Source organism: Schistocerca gregaria, chromosome 3 (assembly GCF_023897955.1).
Source record: "Schistocerca gregaria isolate iqSchGreg1 chromosome 3, iqSchGreg1.2, whole genome shotgun sequence".
In the NCBI taxonomy this organism is placed as follows: Eukaryota; Metazoa; Arthropoda; class Insecta; order Orthoptera; family Acrididae; genus Schistocerca; species Schistocerca gregaria.
The window spans coordinates 882764170-882786038 of record NC_064922.1 but is presented as its reverse complement, the minus strand read 5'-3'; the positions used below and the strand labels follow the sequence as shown (position 1 = coordinate 882786038).

The 21869-nt window shown below is 39.2% G+C and overlaps 1 protein-coding gene across 1 annotated transcript in view; it reads right to left on the bottom strand.

The window, feature by feature from the left end:
* LOC126355041 (beta-1,3-glucan-binding protein-like) overlaps positions 1–21869 on the bottom strand; it is a 133058-nt gene that overhangs the window by 21203 nt on the left and 89986 nt on the right. Inside the window, exon 8 of the mRNA XM_050005193.1 lies at positions 16707–16808. Coding sequence (XP_049861150.1) covers positions 16707–16808 — 102 coding nt within the window. The remainder of the gene's footprint in view (positions 1–16706; positions 16809–21869) is intronic.

Sequence of the window (21869 nt, the reverse complement as noted above, 5' to 3'; positions counted from 1 at the left end):
TGTTAAAATATAGTTTAGTGTTATAATGTTTCAAATATCAAGTCCTAATGTTCTAGATTTTACAGTTTATGTAAAAATGCCGTTTTAAGAGAAACATAAGTGGCACTAAATAATGAAGCTAAAAAGCCAGAATTTGGTCAGAAGGTGCAGTTAGAGCTCATAAATAAGTGGTGCAGGTTTCCAAAACCAAAGAACAAAAATTAATACTGGAATCCACGTTTTTATGAAAAATCAGAGGCGCTAAATAATGGACTTACAAACATGAAAATTTGTTTTATGCTTCAGTTCACCCCAAAAATAATAAGTGAAAGACCATGTTAAGCTACCTCTTATAGTTTTTGAGTAATTAAATAAAAAATCAATTCTGTAACTAAAATGTATCCAATTGTTGTTGATTAAGTACCTGCGATTTTAATTATTGAGAATTATGGTTAAAGTGGCTGATAAAACATACCAAGTGATAGGGCTATACTAAATTTGAGAGTTGTAGTATTAATAACTGCTAACATAAGTTCTAGTAAAGATATGGTTCAGAGGTAATGATTTACCATTAGTTCCACTATAAAATTCAAGAAGGCAAAGTTTTCATTCTAGCAAGCTGAAACTTTTTCACCGGCCGGAGTGACCGAGCGGTTCTACGTGCTTCAGTCTGGAATCGCGCAACCACTATGGTCGCAGGTTCGAATCTTGCCTCAGGCATAGATGTGTGTGATGTCCTTAGGTTAGTAAGTTTTAAGTGGTTCTAAGTTCTAGGGGACTGATGACTTCAGCTGTTAAATTCCATAGTGCTCAGAGCCATTTTTTGAAACTTTTTTGGCGTTTGCAAACAACTTAACTGAATGCAAATAAAAATTAAGAGATTTCTGAAGTAAATTGTAACTATATTATTAAATTTTATGTGCCTGAGAAAGCAGTTGTTCAGAAGCTGTTGCAGTATGCACATACCTGTAGACAACAGATGTTTCCTCGGCCATCTGCTCTGGCACCTAAATAAATGCAGCCTGAGAGGCAGTAGTAAGGTTCACTTTGCATTTAGCTACTGTAAGATTCATGTCTGTCAAACATCAGATCTTGCTCTGCCTCGGATGATGCCAGAGTCAAACTGTGTCAAAGCACGTATTTTGCGGTAAAAACAGATAGTGAATTCGCGAGGACTGTGCACCATCCTGGATCATTTAGAATTTGCCAGAGTAACTGTTAGTGTGCCATCCATGAGAATTAGAATTCTGCATGGTGACTTTATTTCCACTTTTATGGCGAGTGTTAATTTTGAACATTTATTGCAAATTTTCAGTTGAGTATTTTTAGTCAGGGTGAAAGACAATCTGGTAGGAACATACCGTAGAGGTCTCCTCTGAACTGCTAAATGTGCTGTTAGAATAGAAAGACTTGCTTTCAATTGCCAATAGTGAATTTCCAAGTGTTGTATGTTAGAAACTTTATGCAATACAATTTTGATTGGAACTTTATACTTTTATTTGAAGTCATAGTCCTGATCCCTCAAAGAAATGAGAGAATAGAAACTTTTTTCTTGGACCAGAATGTGGCCGTGCAGACTGGAAACTAAGGTCAGTACGTTTCCCTTTGCTTTCTGACTGACCACAAAATTAGTTGTCAGGCTCACATGAGGAAAACGATGAACAAACAAATGAACAAACATTACCCTTGCCCCAAAACCTCTTAGTGAAGAATAGATTTATCAAGAAACAAGATAGCCATAAGATTACTACAAGGGTCAGTCAAAAAGTAATGCCTCCTATTTTTTATTCTACGTTTAATTGTCAGGAAATTTAAATGCAATTACATAGGTTGAAAACCACAACATTGAGGATCATTTTGTCATTTTTCAATGTAATCTCCGCCCATCTCTACAGTTTTGGTCCATCTTTGAACAAGGGCATGTATCCCAGCACGGTAAAAATCACAGCTCTGCTTCCTAAGCCATTGACGCACGGATGTTTTGACGGCCTCCTCATCTTCAAAATGAATCCCACGATGAGCATCTTTTAGTGGCCCGAACAGATGGAAGTCTGATGGTGCCAGGTCAGGGCTGTATGGGGGATGAGGCAAAACTTCCCATCCAATTTTGACAATCTCGTCAGAGGTGTGACAACTGGTGTGTGGTCTGGCATTGTCATGCAAAAGAAGAACATCTGCCATTGATTTTGTTGGGCGAACTCGCTGAAGACGTGCTTTAAGTTTTTTGAGGGTTGTGACGTATTGAACAGAATTTATTGTGCATCCCTGCTCCAAAAAATCAACCAGAATCACACCCTCTGTATCCCAGAAAACTGTTGCCATAACTTTCCCTGCCGATCACACAGTTTTGAATTTTTTCTTCCTCGGCGAGCTTGTGTGACGCCACTCCATTGACTGCCTCTTTGATTCGGGTTCAAAAAAATGCACCCATGTTTCGTCCCCAGTCACAATTTTTTTCAGAAACTCATCTCCCTCCAAACGGAAGCGCTGCAAGTGTTGGGAGGCTATTCTTTTCCTTGCCTCTTTATTCTGATCGGTTAACATTCTTGGAACCCACCGTGCACAAACTTTTGAGTACCCCAATTGTTTAATAATCGTGATCACACTGCCTTTACTAAGAGAAATAATGCGACACACTTCATCTGCAGTCACCCGACGGTCACCACGAATGATGTCATCAACTTGCTGAATGTTGTGTGGAGTCACTGCACTCACCGGCCTGCCGCTCCGCTTTTCGTCAGTCAACGGTGTTTGCCCTTCAGCTTCCTTACAACAACGAACCCATCGTCTAACAGTGCTGACATCCACTGTCACAACACCATACACCTTCTTCAGTCTTTCATGAATGCGTATGGGCGTTTCACCTTCTGCATTCAAGAATTCAATCACACAACGCTGTCTCAAACGAACATCGATGTCGGCCATCTTACAAACTTCTGCTGTGCTGCCACCTGTTGACACAGAAAGTTACTACTGCAGTGGATTGCAGAAGAAGGTTTGAGGAATGGCGCCAAATTCAAATTTTTCACTTAACTTAATTTTTTTAAGTAGAAAAAAAATGGGAGGCATTACTTTTTGACCGACCCTCGTAGATATGGCTGGGATGGCAAATCTAAGACAGTTGTAGACTATATATTAAGAGTTAAATTAAGTGGAGGAAAAGTAAGGGACACTAAAGTCATGCCAAGTGAGAACTTGGATAGTGATCACAGGTTACTAGTAGCTGATCTATGTTATAAGATGAAAAGTTTGAATGCTGTATGTATCGGGACTTTGAATTTCGCAGTGCTACACTCGTTCCCTCAGATATAAATTATACCATTGCAGCGGTATGAGCACTCGACGGCAGAGAAAATACTAAAATTGTAACTCTTTTGTTTTTGTTTTCTGTCCGTTTTTTGTCTCTTGAGAGCAGAAGCTTAATGCAGACATAAAAACTTATTAGCTAGTCTTGGTTGGAAGAAGACGAAAAAACTTATTGATGTGCAGACGTATTATGGAAGTTTATATGAAAGCAGCAACGTAAAATACATTACATTCAGTATAAAGATGGTTTTGATTTGTATAAATTAGTGATTCCTGGATGATTGCAAGATTTCGCAGCAGCTCCTACTTTTCACACAGAAATGAAGTAGGAGATTTTTGAAGACCTGGGCGCCATACGAAAGAAGGCATGGTAACATGGTAAAGGATGAACTCTTATCTACGCCATTTCCCCCTGTTAATCACATTTTGTTATTCTCTGTTCTCTTTCAAATAATTTTTGTAGTGGAAATTTGTTTGACTTTTGCTCAGAAACGCCACAAGGACCACCCCAACAATAGCTTTTCCAAATCATGAAGTCCGATAACTTTTCTGTAATATGAAGTCCGATTTGCATTTCATTCTTTCCCTTTTTCTCGGTCATTAACGATTTTAGAACCCCTTTTTATTCACCATTTGTTCCCACATTTTCAATCGCTTTCTTTTCTTTTCTTCTCATCTCTTTTTCTTTATTAACCACTACATGTACAAAGAATGCCAAAAATTAAGGAGTGGAAATTGAAAGAAGAAGAAAATAATAAAAGTTTCCATAATCTGGTATCACAAAAATTGCCATAAACTGAAAGGGGTAGTGTAGAAGAAGAGTGGAACCTATTTAAAACATCAATAGTTAAGAGATGTGCAGATATGTGGCAAAACAATTGGTAGAGTGAAAGACAAAGAAACCAGTTGGTGGAACAATAGAGCAAAAGACACAATTAAAAAACATAATACGGCAAAGAAAAACAAGGAGTTTGAAAAAAGAAATCAGAACCAGGGGCTGGTGCCAAAAGAGGAACACACTGGAGACAGAATACTGACAAAAGAAACTCCAAAAAAGAGATTTGTAAAAGAAGAAAAGGAGAAGAGTTGGGAAATATTCACCCAGAGACTAGAGTAGGGTAGCAAAAGGAACCAAAAACTGCTATACGAGTTATTGAAAAGTAAAAGATCTGAAAGAGAAGACATAAAAGTGATTGAAACCGATGATGGGGGTATTATCAGAGACATGGAAGGTATCAGAGAAGAGATGAATAATTATTTTGAAATCTTATTGAATGGGGGAGGTGGACAAGAAAGTGACACCAAAGTCACTGAAATAGAGGAGGAGCAGGATTCAATCTTTTGGTTAGAAACTGAGAATTCCCTGAAAGAGATGAAAAGTGGGTAGGCAGCTACAGCAGATGAGCTGACAGCAGATATGATTAAAGCTGCAGGAGTCCGTGGAGTACAACGGTTACACTGGGTGCTGAAGGTGATATGGAAAGAAAACAAAGTGCTGGATGAATGAAACAAACCATTGTTCAAGAAAGGTAGTAGAAAGAAATGCACCAACTATAGAGGAATCACACTGTTATCACACTGCCGTAAGAGAATGGAAGAGGTCATAGAAAAAAAAAAAAAATCTAGAACACCAATTAGAGGAACAACAGCATGGGTTCAGAAGTAATAGGGGAGCAATAGATCTCATTTTCTCCCTCAGTCAATTAATGGAAAAGTGTTGGGAAAAAGGAAAGGACTTGATAGTAGTATTCGTGGATTTGGAAAAAGCATATGACAGTGTACCAAGGGATAAAATACGGGAATGCTTGAGGAAACATAATGTTCCTGATTCATTAACTAAAAAAGTCCAGATGCTGTATGGTTCTGAGAGCAGTATACAAGTAGGAGGTGGTAAATCAAAATGGTTTAAGACAAAGAGAGGTGTTCAGCAAGGCAGTTCGCTCTCCCCTTTACTTTCCATTACACTTATGGTCACAATCATGAATGAAATCAAGGAAGAAGAAAATGAAGATCTCAATGATTTTATTCTTGTTGATAACATCACCATTTGGGGAGAGACAGAAATGGAGGTTCAGAGGAGACTACATTATAGGAATACAAAATTTAAAAAAAAAATCAAGTTAATTGTGAGTAGGAACAAGACAGTGGCAATGAAGATGAGCAGGACGCCCACATCTTGTAACATCATACTGGAGGGGGAGAAGGTTGAATATGTGAAAAGCTTCAATTATCTGGGTAGCATCATATATTTCAGTGGAAGTTCCAGACTAGAAGTCTTAAACAGAATAACAAAAGGATCTATCTTCTTCCACCAAGTACAAAATGTGATCTGGGACAAGGAAGTCTCTTTAAGAGCCAAACAGACCATGTATAAAATTGATCTCCTGCCAATCATGATGTGTAGTCTAGAGGCCTGTGTCATAAATAACAGAGAAGAGAGTCAAACACAAGCATGTGAAATGAAGTTCCTTAGGTCAGCTCTACAAAAAACTAGGAGAAACAGAATCAGGAATGATTATGTAAGGAGAGACCTGCAAGTGACATTGACTACAGAGGAGAGGATGAGTGCTTTGAGATTGAAGTGGTTCGATCATTTGAAGTGAATGCACCCGACTCCAACTCCATGCCAGTATTTGGAGATTGAGTTACCGGGAAGAAAACCAATTGGGCAGCCTAGAAAGAGATGGACAGACCAGGTTAAGGAAGATCTTAAGAGGAGAGGAGTAACATGGGATGTAGTGGACAGGGAAAAGCTTTACCAGTACAGAAACCAATGGAGGCATATCATTCACCAAGTTCCTACCCAACTCACTGGAAGGAAATCCTGATGACACATTTTTTTCATCCATGGGATGAGTTTTTTGATTCCTGTGTCATAGACATCTCCAAAAAGTGTTTTCTGTGGAGGTTTTCCTTCAATTTAGTGAACAGATGATAGTCATAAGCTGCAAGATCGGGGCTGTGAATGGGGTGACTTAAAACATCCCAACCAAATGAAGTCAACAACTCTCATGTCACATGAGTAGTGTGCAGATGTGCATTGTCATGAAGGAGACAGACTCCTGTTGTTAGCATCCCACAACATTTCTTTTGCATGACTCTGCAAAGTTTCTCTATGGTCTCACAATATTTTGCATCAATTATTGTTTCACCTCTTTCCAAAAAATCAATGAACAGAACCCCTTTTCTGTCCCAAGACACTGACACCATGATTTTCCTTGCTGTTAGCTGAGTTTTGAATTTTTTGGCCGAAGAAGAATGAGCATGGTGCCACTGTTTTGATTGTTGTTTGCTATCTGATGTATAGCGATAAGCTTAAGTTTTATCTCCTGTCATTGTAGAGTTGAGAAAAGCTTCACCTTCAGTCTCAAAGTGGTTATGATAATTGCAAGTGGCATTGACTCTGTTTTATCTGTGTGCTTCGATAAGCATCCGTGGCATCCATCACACACACACAACTTGCAATAATGTAGTTGGTCAGTTATGATTTCATGAACAGCAGTTTGTGAAATGCTTGGACAAACTGTATGCAGGTCATCAATTGTTGAATGGCAATCAGAGAGAAGAAGTTCTTCAATTTTCTGCACCACATCATCAATTACAACAGATGGCCTTCAGCTTCTGTCTTCATCATGAATTTCCATCATTCCAAAATGCAAATTCCATACCGATTTCATCACATGCTGCATTGACATTACATCCTCTCAATAAGCTGAAACAATTTCACAATGAATCACAGCAGCATTTATGCCTTAGCATTTAGGTACTGAATTACAACATGGACTTCACACTTGGCAGGAGCTGGAATGAGATTACTCATTTCTAACAGTCACCACAACACTAATCGACGAGCTACTGATTGTTGGGAATGCCTGTTTCTTCTGCTGCCTTCCCAGTACATGACAATGGTACCAACATCCCCCATTGACATTCCATGCTAAAGCTACATGCCTCATAACCTGTTTCCAGATAACCCTCATGTATAAACCTTCAGTGTTATTTGACAATGAATTAAATGCTGTACATCTTTCTGTGCCTGAGTTAGATTTTTGAGATCACAGTGGAGATCAGCCTTCCTTGTTTTATTGTGATCATGGTACATTTCATTGCTTTTATGGTGCACAGGATTGTTAATAATGAAGCTCATAATGGATTAAATATATTGGGAAGTTGTAGTAAGTGTCCCAAGTTTCTTAAAGAGATTAAGGCAGAAACCATATAATTTGAACAAAAATCAGGCAACAGAAAATCCAGGATGTAATGTAACAATATTATGAGAAGGAAAGTTTTGAGAGACTTTTTGTTGTGCCTATTTGTGACTCAGCATCTCCGCTACATGGTGATTAGCAACTGTCCTTCTCATAATATTGTTATAATTTGGACACATTTTTCTGCAGAAAGAGGGAAGTACCCAAAGTAAGTGAACTTTGTGATACTGGTATGTCAATACATGAGATAGTCCTTGTGGCAAAAATACATAAGAACAATGTTTTTGTAGCCTGGAGTAAAGGATGTTTCCACCTAAACTGATGTTTATGCAGGGAGCTAAGATTTTGATGCAGTGTACCCTTTGTAATTGCTGACTGTCTTGTCCAGTAGGTATCTCCTGTGGGAATTCAGGTTCCAAACTGAACTGGATATAATTAATTTTGCTCAGGCTTACTGATAGTGAATTTATTTTGAACCAGCCTCTAGACTAGTGAACTGTTCATTTTTTGTCACAATTCTTGTATCATCAGAAAATGTACTGAACTTGCATGTTTTGTATGACACATGTAGCTCATCTATATATTTGAGAAGTAGCAGCAGACCAAGGGCAGATCTCTTGGGGACTACGTGGAGTACTGTGCCCCAGTCAGACTTTATCCCCTCTCCTGTTTTGCTGCTTTCATTCAAAACTTTCTTCTGCTTCCTGTCTTGGAGGGAGAATTTTAATCAGTTTCCTGCCATCCTTCTATTGTCGTAGTGGTATGTTTTGTTGAGACATATTTTGTGATCCACATCAACATCTACATCTATATTCTGCAAATCACTGTGAGGTGCATATAAGAGGGTAAGGCCACTGTACCAGTTACTATGGTCTTTTTCTCTTCCTTTCACTTCTAGAGCACAGGAAGTATTATTGTTTGAAAGCCACTGCGAGCGCAGTAATTAATATAATCTTATCCTCAAGATCACTGTGTGAATGATATGTAGGGGATTGTAGTATATTTCTAGAGTCGTCTTTTGAAACCGATTGTTGAAACTTTGTTAGTAGACTTCTCAGGAGAGCTTATATCTATCTTTGAGATTCTTACAGTTCAGTTCCTTCAGTAGCTTTGTGACACTCTTCCATGGTTCAAGAAAACCTGTGCCCATTCACACTGCACTTCTCTGTATATGTTCAACATCCCCTGTTAGTCCTACCTGGTATAGGTCCCACACATTTGAGCAATATTTCAGAACTGGTCACACAAGTGATTTATAAGCAATCTCCTTTGTAGACTGGCTGCAGTTCCTCAGGATACTGCTAAGAAATTGAAGTCTACCACCTGCTTTACCCATTACTAAGCCTACGTGCTCATTCCATTTCATAACCATACAAAGTGTTGCATCCAGGTATTTGTATAAGATGGACATTTTGAAGAGTGACTCAATGACATTATAGTCATAGGGTACTAGGTTTTTTCCATTTTGTGAAATGCACAATTTTACATTTCTGAACATTTAAAGCAAGTTGCCAATTTTTGCATCACATTGAAATCTTATTGAGATCTGACTGAATACTTATGCAGCTTCTTTCAGACAGTACTTCATTATAGAGAACTGAATCATCTGTAAAAGGTCAGGGATTACGTTAATATTGTCTGCAAGATCATTAATATACAGCATGAACAACAGCAAGGGCTCCAACACACTTACCTGGGACACACCTGAAGTTACTTCTACATGTGAATATGGCTCTCCATCCAAGGTAATGTGCTCCCTACCAAAAAGTCCTCAGTCCAGTCACAAATTTCACTTGATACCCCATACGATCATACTTTCAACAATAAGAGTAGATGGGTACTGAGTAAAATGCTTTTCAGAAATCAAGAAATACTGCATCTACCTGACTGCCTTGATCCGAGGTTATGTCATGTGAAAAAAGTGTGAGTCAGGTTCCACATGATACATGTTTTCAGAACCCACATTGGTTTGCATTGAGGAGACCATACTGCTAAAGATACCTCATTATGTTTGAGATCAGAATATGTTGTAAGATTCTACAACAAACTGATGTGATGGATATTGGACTGTACTTTATTGGGGATCACTTATACTACCATTCTTGTAGGCATCTATCTACATCTACATCTACATCCATACTCCGCAGGCCACCTGACGGTGTGTGGCGGAGGGTACCCTGAGTACCTCTATCGGTTCTCCCTTCTATTCCAGTCTCGTATTGTACGTGGAAAGAAGGATTGTCTGTATGCTTCTGTGTGGGCTCTAATCTCTCTGATTTTATCCTCATGGTCTCTTCGCGAGATATACGTAGGAGGGAGCAATATACTGCTTGACTCTTCGGTGAAGGTATGTTCTCGAAACTTTAACAAAAGCCCGTACCAAGGTGTGACCTATGCTTTTTCTCAAGAACTGGGCATGGTTTTTTATTCAAGAGATCTACGACAGATTATAACAATGTTATGAAAAGGGTAGTTGCTACTCACCACATAGTGGAAATGCTGAGTTGCAGATAGGCACAACAAAAAGACTGTCACAAAGTAAGCTTTCAGCCAACAAGACCTTCGTGTGTGTGTGTGTGTGTGTGTGTGTGTGTGTGTGTGTGTGTGTGTGTGTGTCATCTATTTTTGGCAAAGGCTGTGTTGGCTGAAAGATTACTTTATGACAGTCTTTTTGTTGGACCCATCTGTGACTCAGTTTCTCCACTATATGGTGAGTTGCAGCTATCCTTTTCATATATTGTTACATTTTGTCCTGGATTTTCCATTGCATGATAGATTACAATTAGAATAGAATATATTAGTATAGAATATAAGCAATATCAGTATAGAATTTGAGAGGGATTCCATTAGGCCATGGAACTGTTCAATTTTAATGATTTTAGCTGCTTCTCAACACCACTGACGCTAATGCTTATTTCAATCATCTTTTTAGTGGTACAAGGACTAAATTGGGGCAATTCTCCTGTTTATTTGAAAATAAAGTTTAGCATCTCAGCTTTTCCTTTACCACCTTCAATTTCAGTTCCTATATCATTCACTAGGGACTGGACACTAACTTCGATGCCACTGACAGTTTTTACATATGAACAGAATTTCTTTGGGGTTTGTGAAATATCATTTGACAATATTCTGCTATGGTAGTCATTGAAGGCATTATGCATTGCTCTCTTCATAGCCAAATATGTTCCGTTCAGCATCTCTCTATCTACAGCCCTGCACTTCGTTTTACACCAATTATGCAGTAATCTCTGTTTCTGTAGAAGTTCTTTAAAGTGACTGTATACAAAGGAAGTTCCCTCCCATTATGAATTGTTCAACTGGGTACATATCTATCCAGTACACTGTCAATTATTCTTTTACACTTGAGCCATAGTTTCTCTACATGGTTCTGGTCTGTGCTGAAAGTTTCGAGCTCCACACTAAGATATAAAACAACAGATTTTTTATTTTGCTTAATGAACATATATATCTTTCTGCTTGTTTTAGTTTCCTTTGCACTTTGTTAATCATTGTTGTCACAACCACATCTTGGTCACTGACATCAGTTTCAATGTGGACATCCTCAAAAAGATCAGGTCTAGTTGTTTCCATTAGATCCAGCACATTTTCATTATGAGTCGGGTTCCTAATTATCTGTTGTAGGTAGCTATCACAGAAGGCATTTAGTAATGCTTCACAGGATGTCTTATCATGCCTACCACTAACAAGAGTCTAATTTTCACAATTAATTGTTAGATAATTAAAGTCTCCACTGGTTATCACAGTATGATTGGGGAATGTACTAGTGAACTGAGGTTTCCTCCAAAGTTTTGGTTACATCAGGGGATGCGTCTCGTGGGCAATAGAAGGATTCAATTATCATTTTATGCCCACCTCTGATGCTGAGTCTTGCCCAAACAATCTCACATTCAGCTTCAGTTTATATCTCAGTAATTTTGAGTGTCTTGTCTACTATGACAAATACACCACCTCAATTTCCGTTTTGGATATCATTTCAATATTCACTTAAATTTCCCCCAAAAATCTCACTACTGTCAATTTCAGGTTTCAATCAGTTTTCTGTACCCAGTATTATGTGAGTCTTCCTGCTTTTCATGTGCACATAGTTGAAACCCTTGGGAAGATCACAAAATATTTCAGCTGGCTTTATCTTTTAATCTAGGGATTCCAGTACATCTTTCTTGAAAGAAAATACAACTTCAGTTATGGGTGTACCTTTTTGGAAACCTAACTATCTTTCACAGAGCTGCCTCACCATACTTCCAGGAATGTGATCAAGAGAGGTGGGACAGTAGTTCATGACTTGTGTTGTTCCCCATTTTTGTAAAGAGGCTTCACTAAAGCTTTATTCAATCTGGGAAGGCACCCAGAGACACAGAGGCATAAAATATATTGTGATTCCTATTAACATTAAAAAGCCCTGAAGCAATGTAGGTGACACTGAGACAATTAATTTAATATAAGACACATGGGCCAATAAATGTTGGGAAATATGCGAAATGTGAATGACAAATGTTGAACATGTGCCAGGTGACATACCTCGCAGAATTTGCAGTGGTTGAGCTTATTGGTCTGTCACACCTAATCATCCCAACACATCTCAAGTATTAACACTGGTGTGGCTCCAGGCTCATGTCCACCACATGGTAGAAACTTTTTTTTTTTTTTTTTTTGTCTTTGGCTTAGACATTTATGTGTTTACTTTGAGGTAATATTTATTATTTTGTTTACCGGTTTTGCAGCCTTGCTGATTTATTGTAAAGTACAATACAACAAAAACCTAGTATACTGTCTCACAAGTAAATAAGTAAAAGCTTTCGAATTGCATTGCTACGACCAAATGACCCAAGTTTTATTTACTAAATAAAGTCTGTTAAAAAAAGGTAATAATTTCTACATTTACAACAGATTACATTTACAGAAGGTGTTGAAAAAAAGAGTAGCATAGCACAGCAATGTTCAGAACTGACATCTACCAGCAGGGGTAGGATCAATAAGCCCAGTGAGGTATGTCATCTGGTGATGTCAGATGCCCAGCATCTGTCATCCACTCTTTGGGTAATTCCCGACATTTGTGACCCCAATATGTCTTATATTAAGTTACTTACATCAGTGTCATCTACAATCATTTAGGGTGTTTAAACATGAATGAGAATCACCCTGTATATGGGCCAAAACTTAGCATAAATGATCTCAATAGGCTTTTGGAAGTTTAATGTAATATTATCTATATCTGACAATCTTTTGATTTTTAAAGAGGCAATGGTTTTCTTCAATTCATTTATAGTTAAAGGGGTACATTTCTCTCTCTTACAGGATTAGGGGAAACAATTATTACAGTATTTCCACAGCACTTTATAAGGAACCCTTGCAGCCTAATTGTTTAGTAGTAGTGGAAATGGCCACTGAAGATTTTTGATATTACATCTAGGTTGCTTATATTTTTATCATCAATATTTAAGAGAAAGTCTTTGGTTTTACTCAGACAGTTGGCACTTTGTCTCATTTCTTATCAGTCTCAGACTGTATTGATTTTATGACAAGATTGGTCGATTTTGGAGCTCAGGTGTAATCTTTTTGACTGCTTGATTACTTTGATTAATATTTTTAAGTACTTTTTATATGGGGTAGGGTTGCTTGAATTTTTGCTGTTATGTACAAATCTCATTTTTGTTTGCAAGATATCCTTATCCACTTTATGATCCATGGCTTTTTTGTGATTACTTTGGATCAGTTCCTGTAAACTATTTTTGGAAAGGAATCTTCAAATATTGCCATAATTTCAGTGCTCAACATGTTATATTTAGATGACATCTGTTTTACAATAGATGTGCCTCCAGTTTAGATCTCTGAGGCATTATTTAAAGGTCTCAATCATTTCTTCATTTCTGAGTCTGATTACCTTCTGTTAGGGTTCAGTTTTATTCTGGAAACTATTCATACCATTAAAATTAAGTCTCTGACTATCAACAACAGAGAAACCATTTAGTATTTTACCCATAATGACACTGCTCACTTTCCCTTGGTCTGCAAAAATTTTGTCATTAAGGGTTGTTGAATTCTGGTAGGAAAGCTGACCGCTGGGATGAGGTTGTAGGTACATATCTAATTTTAAAGGCCTGTCTTCAAACTGCGGTTTATTAGAGAACTGATATTAATATTGTATTATATATTGAATTATATACTGAAATCTCCATATACTATGATAATTTACTTTACATTTAAACAAGTCATTAAAAAGAAGTTAAGGAGCTTTGAAAAGAGGTGAAGATCCCCTGAAGGTGTCCTATAAACTGGATATATCAATAGAATAATCCGATTTGGCATGTCTATATTTCTGAAACTAATAAAGATATACAGTGAATTTTATATTTTGATGAATGGGAAACTTAAAAAGTGTTTTTTTTCATACCTTTCCATAGGTCTTTAATATACCCCTATTGAGATGCACTGCATATGTCAATTCAATATTTAGATTGTTCCCACACTGCAGCGCGCATGTCTTGTGTTACAGTTTCCACAGCTGCTATTATGGGATGTCTCAGTTCATTCATTGTTGTTGGTAATGGAGGCACATAAACAGAATCCCACAAGAGGCCACAAGAAATAATCACATACAGTCAGGTCCAGTGACCATGGAGGCTAGTAATGTAAGGCTGAATCATTTGGTCCAGTACGACCATCCATCGTTCAGTAACCCTTTGATTTAAAAATACCCGCACTTCCAGATGCTAGTGTGGCAGTGCCCCCTCCTGTTGGTAAATAAAGTCATTCAAATCAGTCTCCAACTTTGGGAAAAGAAAGTTCTCAAGGATATCGAGATACGTGCTTCCAGTAACAGTGTTCTCGGCAAAGAAAAACAGATCATACACCGTTTTCTGTGAAACTGCGCAAAACACATTAAATTTTGGAGAGTCCCTCTCATGATGTACAACTTCATGTGGTTGCTCCATACCACATATTCTCACTTTATGATGGTCCACCTTTCCATTTAAATAAAATGTTGCCAAAAACGCAATTACAGCACACCAAACCTTAGTGAAGAGCTTGCAGTAGTTAAATTTTGTATGTCAATGCAACACACACCAGACGGACATTGGGGGCATGTTGAGCTGTTGAGCTGCATGACAAATGGATTCCTGTGGATTCCTTGAGAAACTATGGTGGATGCATTCAACATCCGTGTCAGACACTTGGGAACAGCCCAGTGATTTGCCTTTACACAAATAACCTGACTCTCAGAAGTGTTCATGGAATTGTCTAATGCTCTGTGCTGTAGGAGGATCCACACCATTCTTAGTATGAAAATCACATTGAACGGTTATTAATGACCCACACGATGCAAAATGTAGACCACAAAATGCTTTCTGTTGTCCTAACACCATTTTTACTATAACTGAAGTGGGTGCACACTGCTGCTACCTAGCAGAAGCCATGTTAAACTCGAGAGTTTGCCCTTTTCAACAGAAAATTGCTCATGCATATACACTATGTGATCAAAAGTATCTGGACACCTGGCTGAAAATGACTTACAAGTGATGCCTTCCATCGGTAGCTTTCACTCTTGCAGGCATATGTTCAATCAGGTGCTGGAAGGCAACCCATGCTTCAAGGAGTGCTGCACTGAGGAGAGGTATTGATATCGGGCAGTAAGGCCTGGCATGAAGTCAGCATTCCAAAACATACCAAAGGTGTTCTATAGGATTCTGGTCAGGACTCTGTGCAGGCTAGTCCATTACAGGAATGTTATTGTCATGTAACCATTCCACCACAGGCCATGCATTATGAACAGATGTTCGATAGTGTAGAAGATGCAATTTCCATTCCCGAATTGCTGTTCAACAGTGGGAAGCAAGAAGGTGCTTAAAACATCAACGTAGGCTGGTGCTGCAATAGTGCCATACAAAACAATGAGAGGTGCAAGCCCCTCCATGAAAAACACGACCACACCATAACACCACCGCCTCCGAATTTAGCTGTTGGCACTACACATGCTGGCAGATAACATTGAGTGGGCATTCGCCATACCCACACCCTGCCAATGGATTGCCACATTGTGTACTGTGATTCATCACTCCACACAACGTTTTTCCACTGTTCAGTTGACCAATGTTTACACTCTTTACACCAAGCGAGGCATTGTTTATCATTTAACAGCATGATGTGTGGCTTATGAGTAGCTGCTCGACCATGAAATCCAAGTTTTCTCACCTCCCACCTAATTTTCATAGTACTTGTAGTGGATCCTGATGCAATTTGGAATTCCTATGTGATAGTCTGGATAGATGTCTGCCTATTACACATTACGAGCCTCTCCAACTGTTGGCGGTCTCTGTCAGTCAACAGATGAGGTTGTCATGTATGCTTTTGTGCTGTATGTGTCCCTTCACATTTTCTCTTCACTAACACATTAGAAATGGTGGACCTAGGGATGTTTAGGAAATCTTGCATACAGACATATGACACAAGTGACACCCAATCACCTGGCCACATTCGAAGTCCGTGAGTTCCGTGAAGCACCCAATTCTGTTCTCTCATGATGCCTAATGACTACTGAGGTCACTGATATGGAGTATCTGGCAGTAGGTGGCAGTAAAATGCACTTCATACAGAAAAAATATGTTTTTGGGGGGTGTCCGGATACTTTTGATCACATAGTGTATCTCAAATAACATAATAGTTATCATTTCTTTAAATTGGATAATTCTTTTTGACACACTATGTATTCTTACTATTAACAAAGTAGAATTATCTGCAGACAGTTAAGTGACACATACTTCAAACTGTTGTTTCAAACAGAAGTTACGTTACACGTGGCACGTGAATTTGATTTTGTGCCATGAATAAAGTGTTCTTTACTTCCACTTGGGAACCTCATTACTACTGCATGTAACACCCAGACAGGACTTAATAGTAATGGTGAAGGACACAACACTCCTCACACCACTGAGAAGTGAAGGATAGTTTAAAGATAGACTGTAAACAAGCTGTGGCCCAGCCATGAATGGATTCTGTGAACTCTCTGTTTCCAGGCATTAACACTAGATTATCAGGCATGACAGCATGTAACTGTAGAGTCAGTGACATGAAGTGTAAACCAGTTCAAGCATTCCATATAACATAAATATATAGTGAATGTGATTAATGAAACACTTAATGCAGTAATTTTACAAGTTAGGAATGAAATATACTTGAAGCCAAAGTGTATTTTACCTTTGTTTCCCTGTTTCTCCATGGCTTTGGATGCTTATGTGAGAAACACCCATCAGGAAATTCTAGATGTCCTCCAACTCCAACACCCAAAATAATGTAGAACTGTAATAAAAGGTGTGTTGCATAACAGAAAGTATTTTTCCTGTAAGACTAAAGATACATGACAATATGATTATTAGTGGTCATTTGCTAATATTTAAATTTGCCTAGCAAATAAATATATGGTGAAATTAATTATTAATGTATTTGTATACATCATATTAAATTGAATGATAGTCTGTGAAGAACTAGATAAGAGAAAACTTTTAAACTTTTATGGTGTAACCCAGCTACCAAATGTCACTCTCTAGAACTTATAGTAGGTGTCAGGTTGACGCAAAAAATTTAACAGGCATTTGACAACTTAAGATACATCACTCAAATCAGAGAGCAACAACTTGTTCAAACAATGGGCAGCCTTGTGCTTTACAGACTGTGTGCACTGTTTAAAATTTTCATGCTTCAGAGAAAACCATGTGTCACAGTTATTCAATATGGATGTGAGTTGATAGGATATCATTTTCTCCAATGGTTGGAAGGAGTTACACCACAGCCAAAACTTTTTTTTCCTAACTTGCACCCACTTCTCTTCGCAGTGACTCCTGATTCTTTCTCGCAAGATGTCACTACTTGTGTGAGAGCTTGCACAGTCTACCACTGTTGGTATTGTACAGGTCCCATTGGCTGTTATGTGTGCAGTTCATTGCCCCAACTGCTCCAACAAAATTCCACCACCTTACCTAGATATTGTAGGCAAAGAGGTTGTTTTACATGGACTGAGCTGGTTTCTCTGTGGGGTTCATTCCTTCACTGAATGGCTTGCAGTGGCATCAGGGAGCAAGAGCAGATAATGACTTTCATAGCTCAATCTGCATGTACTTCTACATCATGGACACTAAACTTGTTTTGTTAAGTGAATGTACTGAACAAGACGAAGGCAAATGACAAAGAGGTCAAGATTGTTCCCTTGCTTAGAGCCATCCATTGGCAAATAATCATGGTGTTGGTCTAAGATTTTATGAAATTCAAACTTAATTCTTTATTGTGGTAAGTGAGACGTGGCAGCCATACTTTGGATATTGTACTACCATGTAACTCTCAAGTGCTGAATACTTCAAATGTCCTCTGATTTTATTTTGGGCTTTGGACAAGCTTTGGGAGAGGCATGAGTCTTTATTTGTCATTTACATGCATGTTTGTTGTATTTTATGGAGCAGACATCTAAACACACTGATAGATGTGATATATTTGTACATTTTCATAATACGAAGTTAAAATATATTTTTTACATCTGATTCATTTTTTGTGGTGTTTCAAACCACAGAAATGTAAAATTGAGTCACGTGTATGAGTTGCATTTGTGTGTGTGTGTGTGTGTGTGTGTGTGTGTGTGTGTCTAGTGTTGATAAAGGCCTAATGACTGAAATCTTTAATTGTGAGAGTCTTTTTGTTGTGCCTATCTGCAACTCAGCTTCTCTGCTGTGTGGTGAGTAGCAACTTTCCTTCTCATGATATTTTTACTAACACATGTTTAGTATCTTCCACACAGCTCCCCATATAATGCAATCTCTTATATACTTTTTCCTGTTTTATTACCATACACATTGGCATAAATTACTGATATATTTCATCATTTTAATATTCCTTGTCTATTTCACTTCACATTTCCTACCATAGTGTATACAACAATGCTGATTTCAATATAGTCTATTTGTTCTGTAATTCCTGTCCTTTTCTTTGAATTCAGAGCCTATTCTTTCAGTGTCTTTTTCCTGTTTTAGCACTGTCGATGCTTCATTGGCTGGCATGATCCTGTATCCTTAATGCATTCTACAGCTATTGTTATGCTTCTGAGCTAACACAACCTCCAATATTCTTATGGAAAATCCTATGCTTCACAACATCTATAGGACAGCAAAGGAATAACTTCCTCATTGTAAAAAAATGACATTATCGGTGCAGATTGTGCTGAAAAACTATCATCATTTATTTTCTTACTTCAACAATTACAAAAGCATTTTAAAATGCTTTTATAAATGTCATCACAATAAAACAATATTTCTTCAGTGGGCTCTCTCCCACTTGTCAGACAGTGGAACTGAACTAACAAATTTATATAATCCTAAATCAAATTTATAATATGTTATAAGTTCAAAGACTCATATTCAATCCCAGATATGTAAGTGTTTTGGGCAGTGATCTACCATTTCAGTAATTCAAGTGGTTATTAATAATGGAAATAAATTCTCTAAATGAGTCTGTAATAACAGTGGATTTTTTTTAAAACAAAAGGCCCTAGACTGCTTAAAATATTTACATTCATTATGACATTGTGGCTACTATGATCATCAAATATCTAATTAAAATTCAAGTAACATAAGAATGTGAGGTGTTGATTACAAATATGATGATATAATTAGTGAAAAAGTCATAATAAACAAAAATACACTCCTGGAAATTGAAATAAGAACACCGTGAATTCATTGTCCCAGGAAGGGGAAACTTTATTGACACACTCCTGGGGTCAGATACATCACATGATCACACTGACAGTACCACAGGCAAATAGACACAGGCAACAGAGCATGCACAATGTCGGCACTAGTACAGTGTATATCCACCTTTCGCAGCAATGCAGGCTGCTTATCTCCTATGGAGACGATCGTAGAGATGCTGGATGTAGTCCTGTGGAACGGCTTGCCTGGCCATTTCCACCTGGCGCCTCAGTTGGACCAGCGTCCGTGCTGGATGTGCAGACCGCGTGAGACGACGCTTCATCCAGTCCCAAACATGCTCAATGGGGGACAGATCCGGAGATCTTGCTGGCCAGGGTAGTTGACTTACACCTTCTAGAGCACGTTGGGTGGCACGGGATACATCCGGACGTGCACTGTCCTGTTGGAACAGCAAGTTCCCTTGCCGGTCTAGGAATGGTAGAACGATGGGTTCGATGACAGTTTGGATGTACCGTGCACTATTCAGTGTCCCCTCGACGATCACCAGAGGTGTATGGCCAGTGTAGGAGATCGCTCCCCACACCATGATGCCGGGTGTTGGCCCTGAGTGCCTCGGTCGTATGCAGTCCTGATTGTGGCGCTCACCTGCACGGTGCCAAACACGCATACGAACATCATTGGCACCAAGGCAGAAGCGATTCTCATCGCTGAAGACGACACGTCTCCATTCGTCCCTCCATTCACGCCTGTCGCGACACCACTGGAGGCGGGCTGCACGATGTTGGGGCGTGAGCGGAAGACGGCCTAACGGTGTGCGGGACCGTAGCCCAGCTTCATGGAGACGGTTGCGAATGGTCCTCGCCGATACCCCAGGAGCAACAGTGTCCCTAATTGGCTGGGAAGTGCCGGTGCGGTTCCCTACGGCACTGCGTAGGATGCTACGGTCTTGGCGTGCATCCGTGCGTTGCTGCGGTCCGGTCCCAGGTCGACGGGCACGTGCACCTTCCGCCGACCACTGGCGACAACATCGATGTACTGTGGAGACGTCACGCCCCACGTGTTGAGCAATTCGGCGGTACGTCCACCCGGCCTCCCGCATGCCCACTATACGCCCTCGCTCAAAGTCCGTCAACTGCACATAAGGTTCACGTCCACGCTGTCGCGGCATGCTATCAGTGTTAAAAACTGCGATGGAGCTCCGTACGCCACGGCAAACTGGCTGACACTGATGGCGGTGGTGTACAAATGCTGCGCAGCTAGCGCCATTCGACGGCCAACACCGCGGTTCCTGGTGTGTCCGCTGTGCCGTGCGTGTGATCATTGCTTGTACAGCCCTCTCGCAGTGTCCGGAGCAAGTATGGTGGGTCTGACACACCGGTGTCAATGTGTTCCTTTTTCCATTTCCAGGAGTGTATATTAAGCAATCTGATGACTTTATTCTAAAATCTCCAAATGCTGTGGGCATGTTGGAGAAGTACCTATGAGAGCATTCTGAAAAGCAATGCCTCCAAATTTTTTATGTGAAAATTCTTACAGCTTTTTTCAATGAAACAAACATTATTATCACACTACATCTTTATTCTTCATGTCTACTTATTTATTTCTCAACATAATTGTCCTGGGCACACTCACATTCCTTCCAACGAGAGACCATTATTGTAGAACATTTGACTTTGTTGAAAGAGCCACATCACCTCTGATTTCACCACTCCATCTTTATTGTGGTGACCAAAGAATCATCGGTAACAAATAACTTCAACTAAGAAGTATGCTATCTCTCTCATAGTGATCCTGATTTTGTGCTCTTGGGACTGTAACAGTAAATAAAGATGTATAATGCTATCCACGTTGTTTGCATCAAACTCACCATTGTACCAAGCATTCCTTTCGTGGTGACTGGGATTAGAATGAGAAGTGTTGACACCACTGGAGAACAGAGGGACAAAACGGGAGGATGATGTTAAGAGGCTGCCTCCACATTTCAGTGTTGGTGCAGGTACTGACCCTCCACAACAACAGCAACAGCATATACTACAGCCAACAACACAAGGTAGGACAGCGCAACATGTGAAATTAACAGTGTTCAGGATGTCCAGACCAGAACTTTGATTCTTAGATGCAGAAAGCATTTTTGCCAGTACAAAATCAATAATGATACATCTTCCCTGAAGATGTTTTGTCCACCCATAACTATAGGGTATTGCAAAACTGTTTCATAAAAAACTTCACCATCTCTCTAGGGCACAGGGCACAAAAGTTAAGGGCAGATGATGGTTTAGGCAACAGATCTCCATGTCAACTTCTACGTGAACTTACTAGCAGGGCTAGATTTAATGCCGGAGCTATATGTACACATGTTGTGTCTTAAAAGACTCCCCATAAACATGAGAATCATTTTGGCTGCAGAAAAAAGTGTATCTTTGCAAGTGCTGCCAGGATGAGTAGAAGCAATGGTGGCATCAATACTGAGCAAGCAACATTACAGACAGTATTATGTCAGCTGGGGGCCCTGGACCAAGAATGTCGGAAACAAGTGAGCATTGTAGCCCAAGATCAAGCATAATGAGCAAGGCATAAGCTAGTACAATCTAATAGTTTGCATAGACAGTTCACAGTTTGGCTGCACAGGTGGCAGCACTGCATAACTAAGAATGCATAGGAGAAGCTA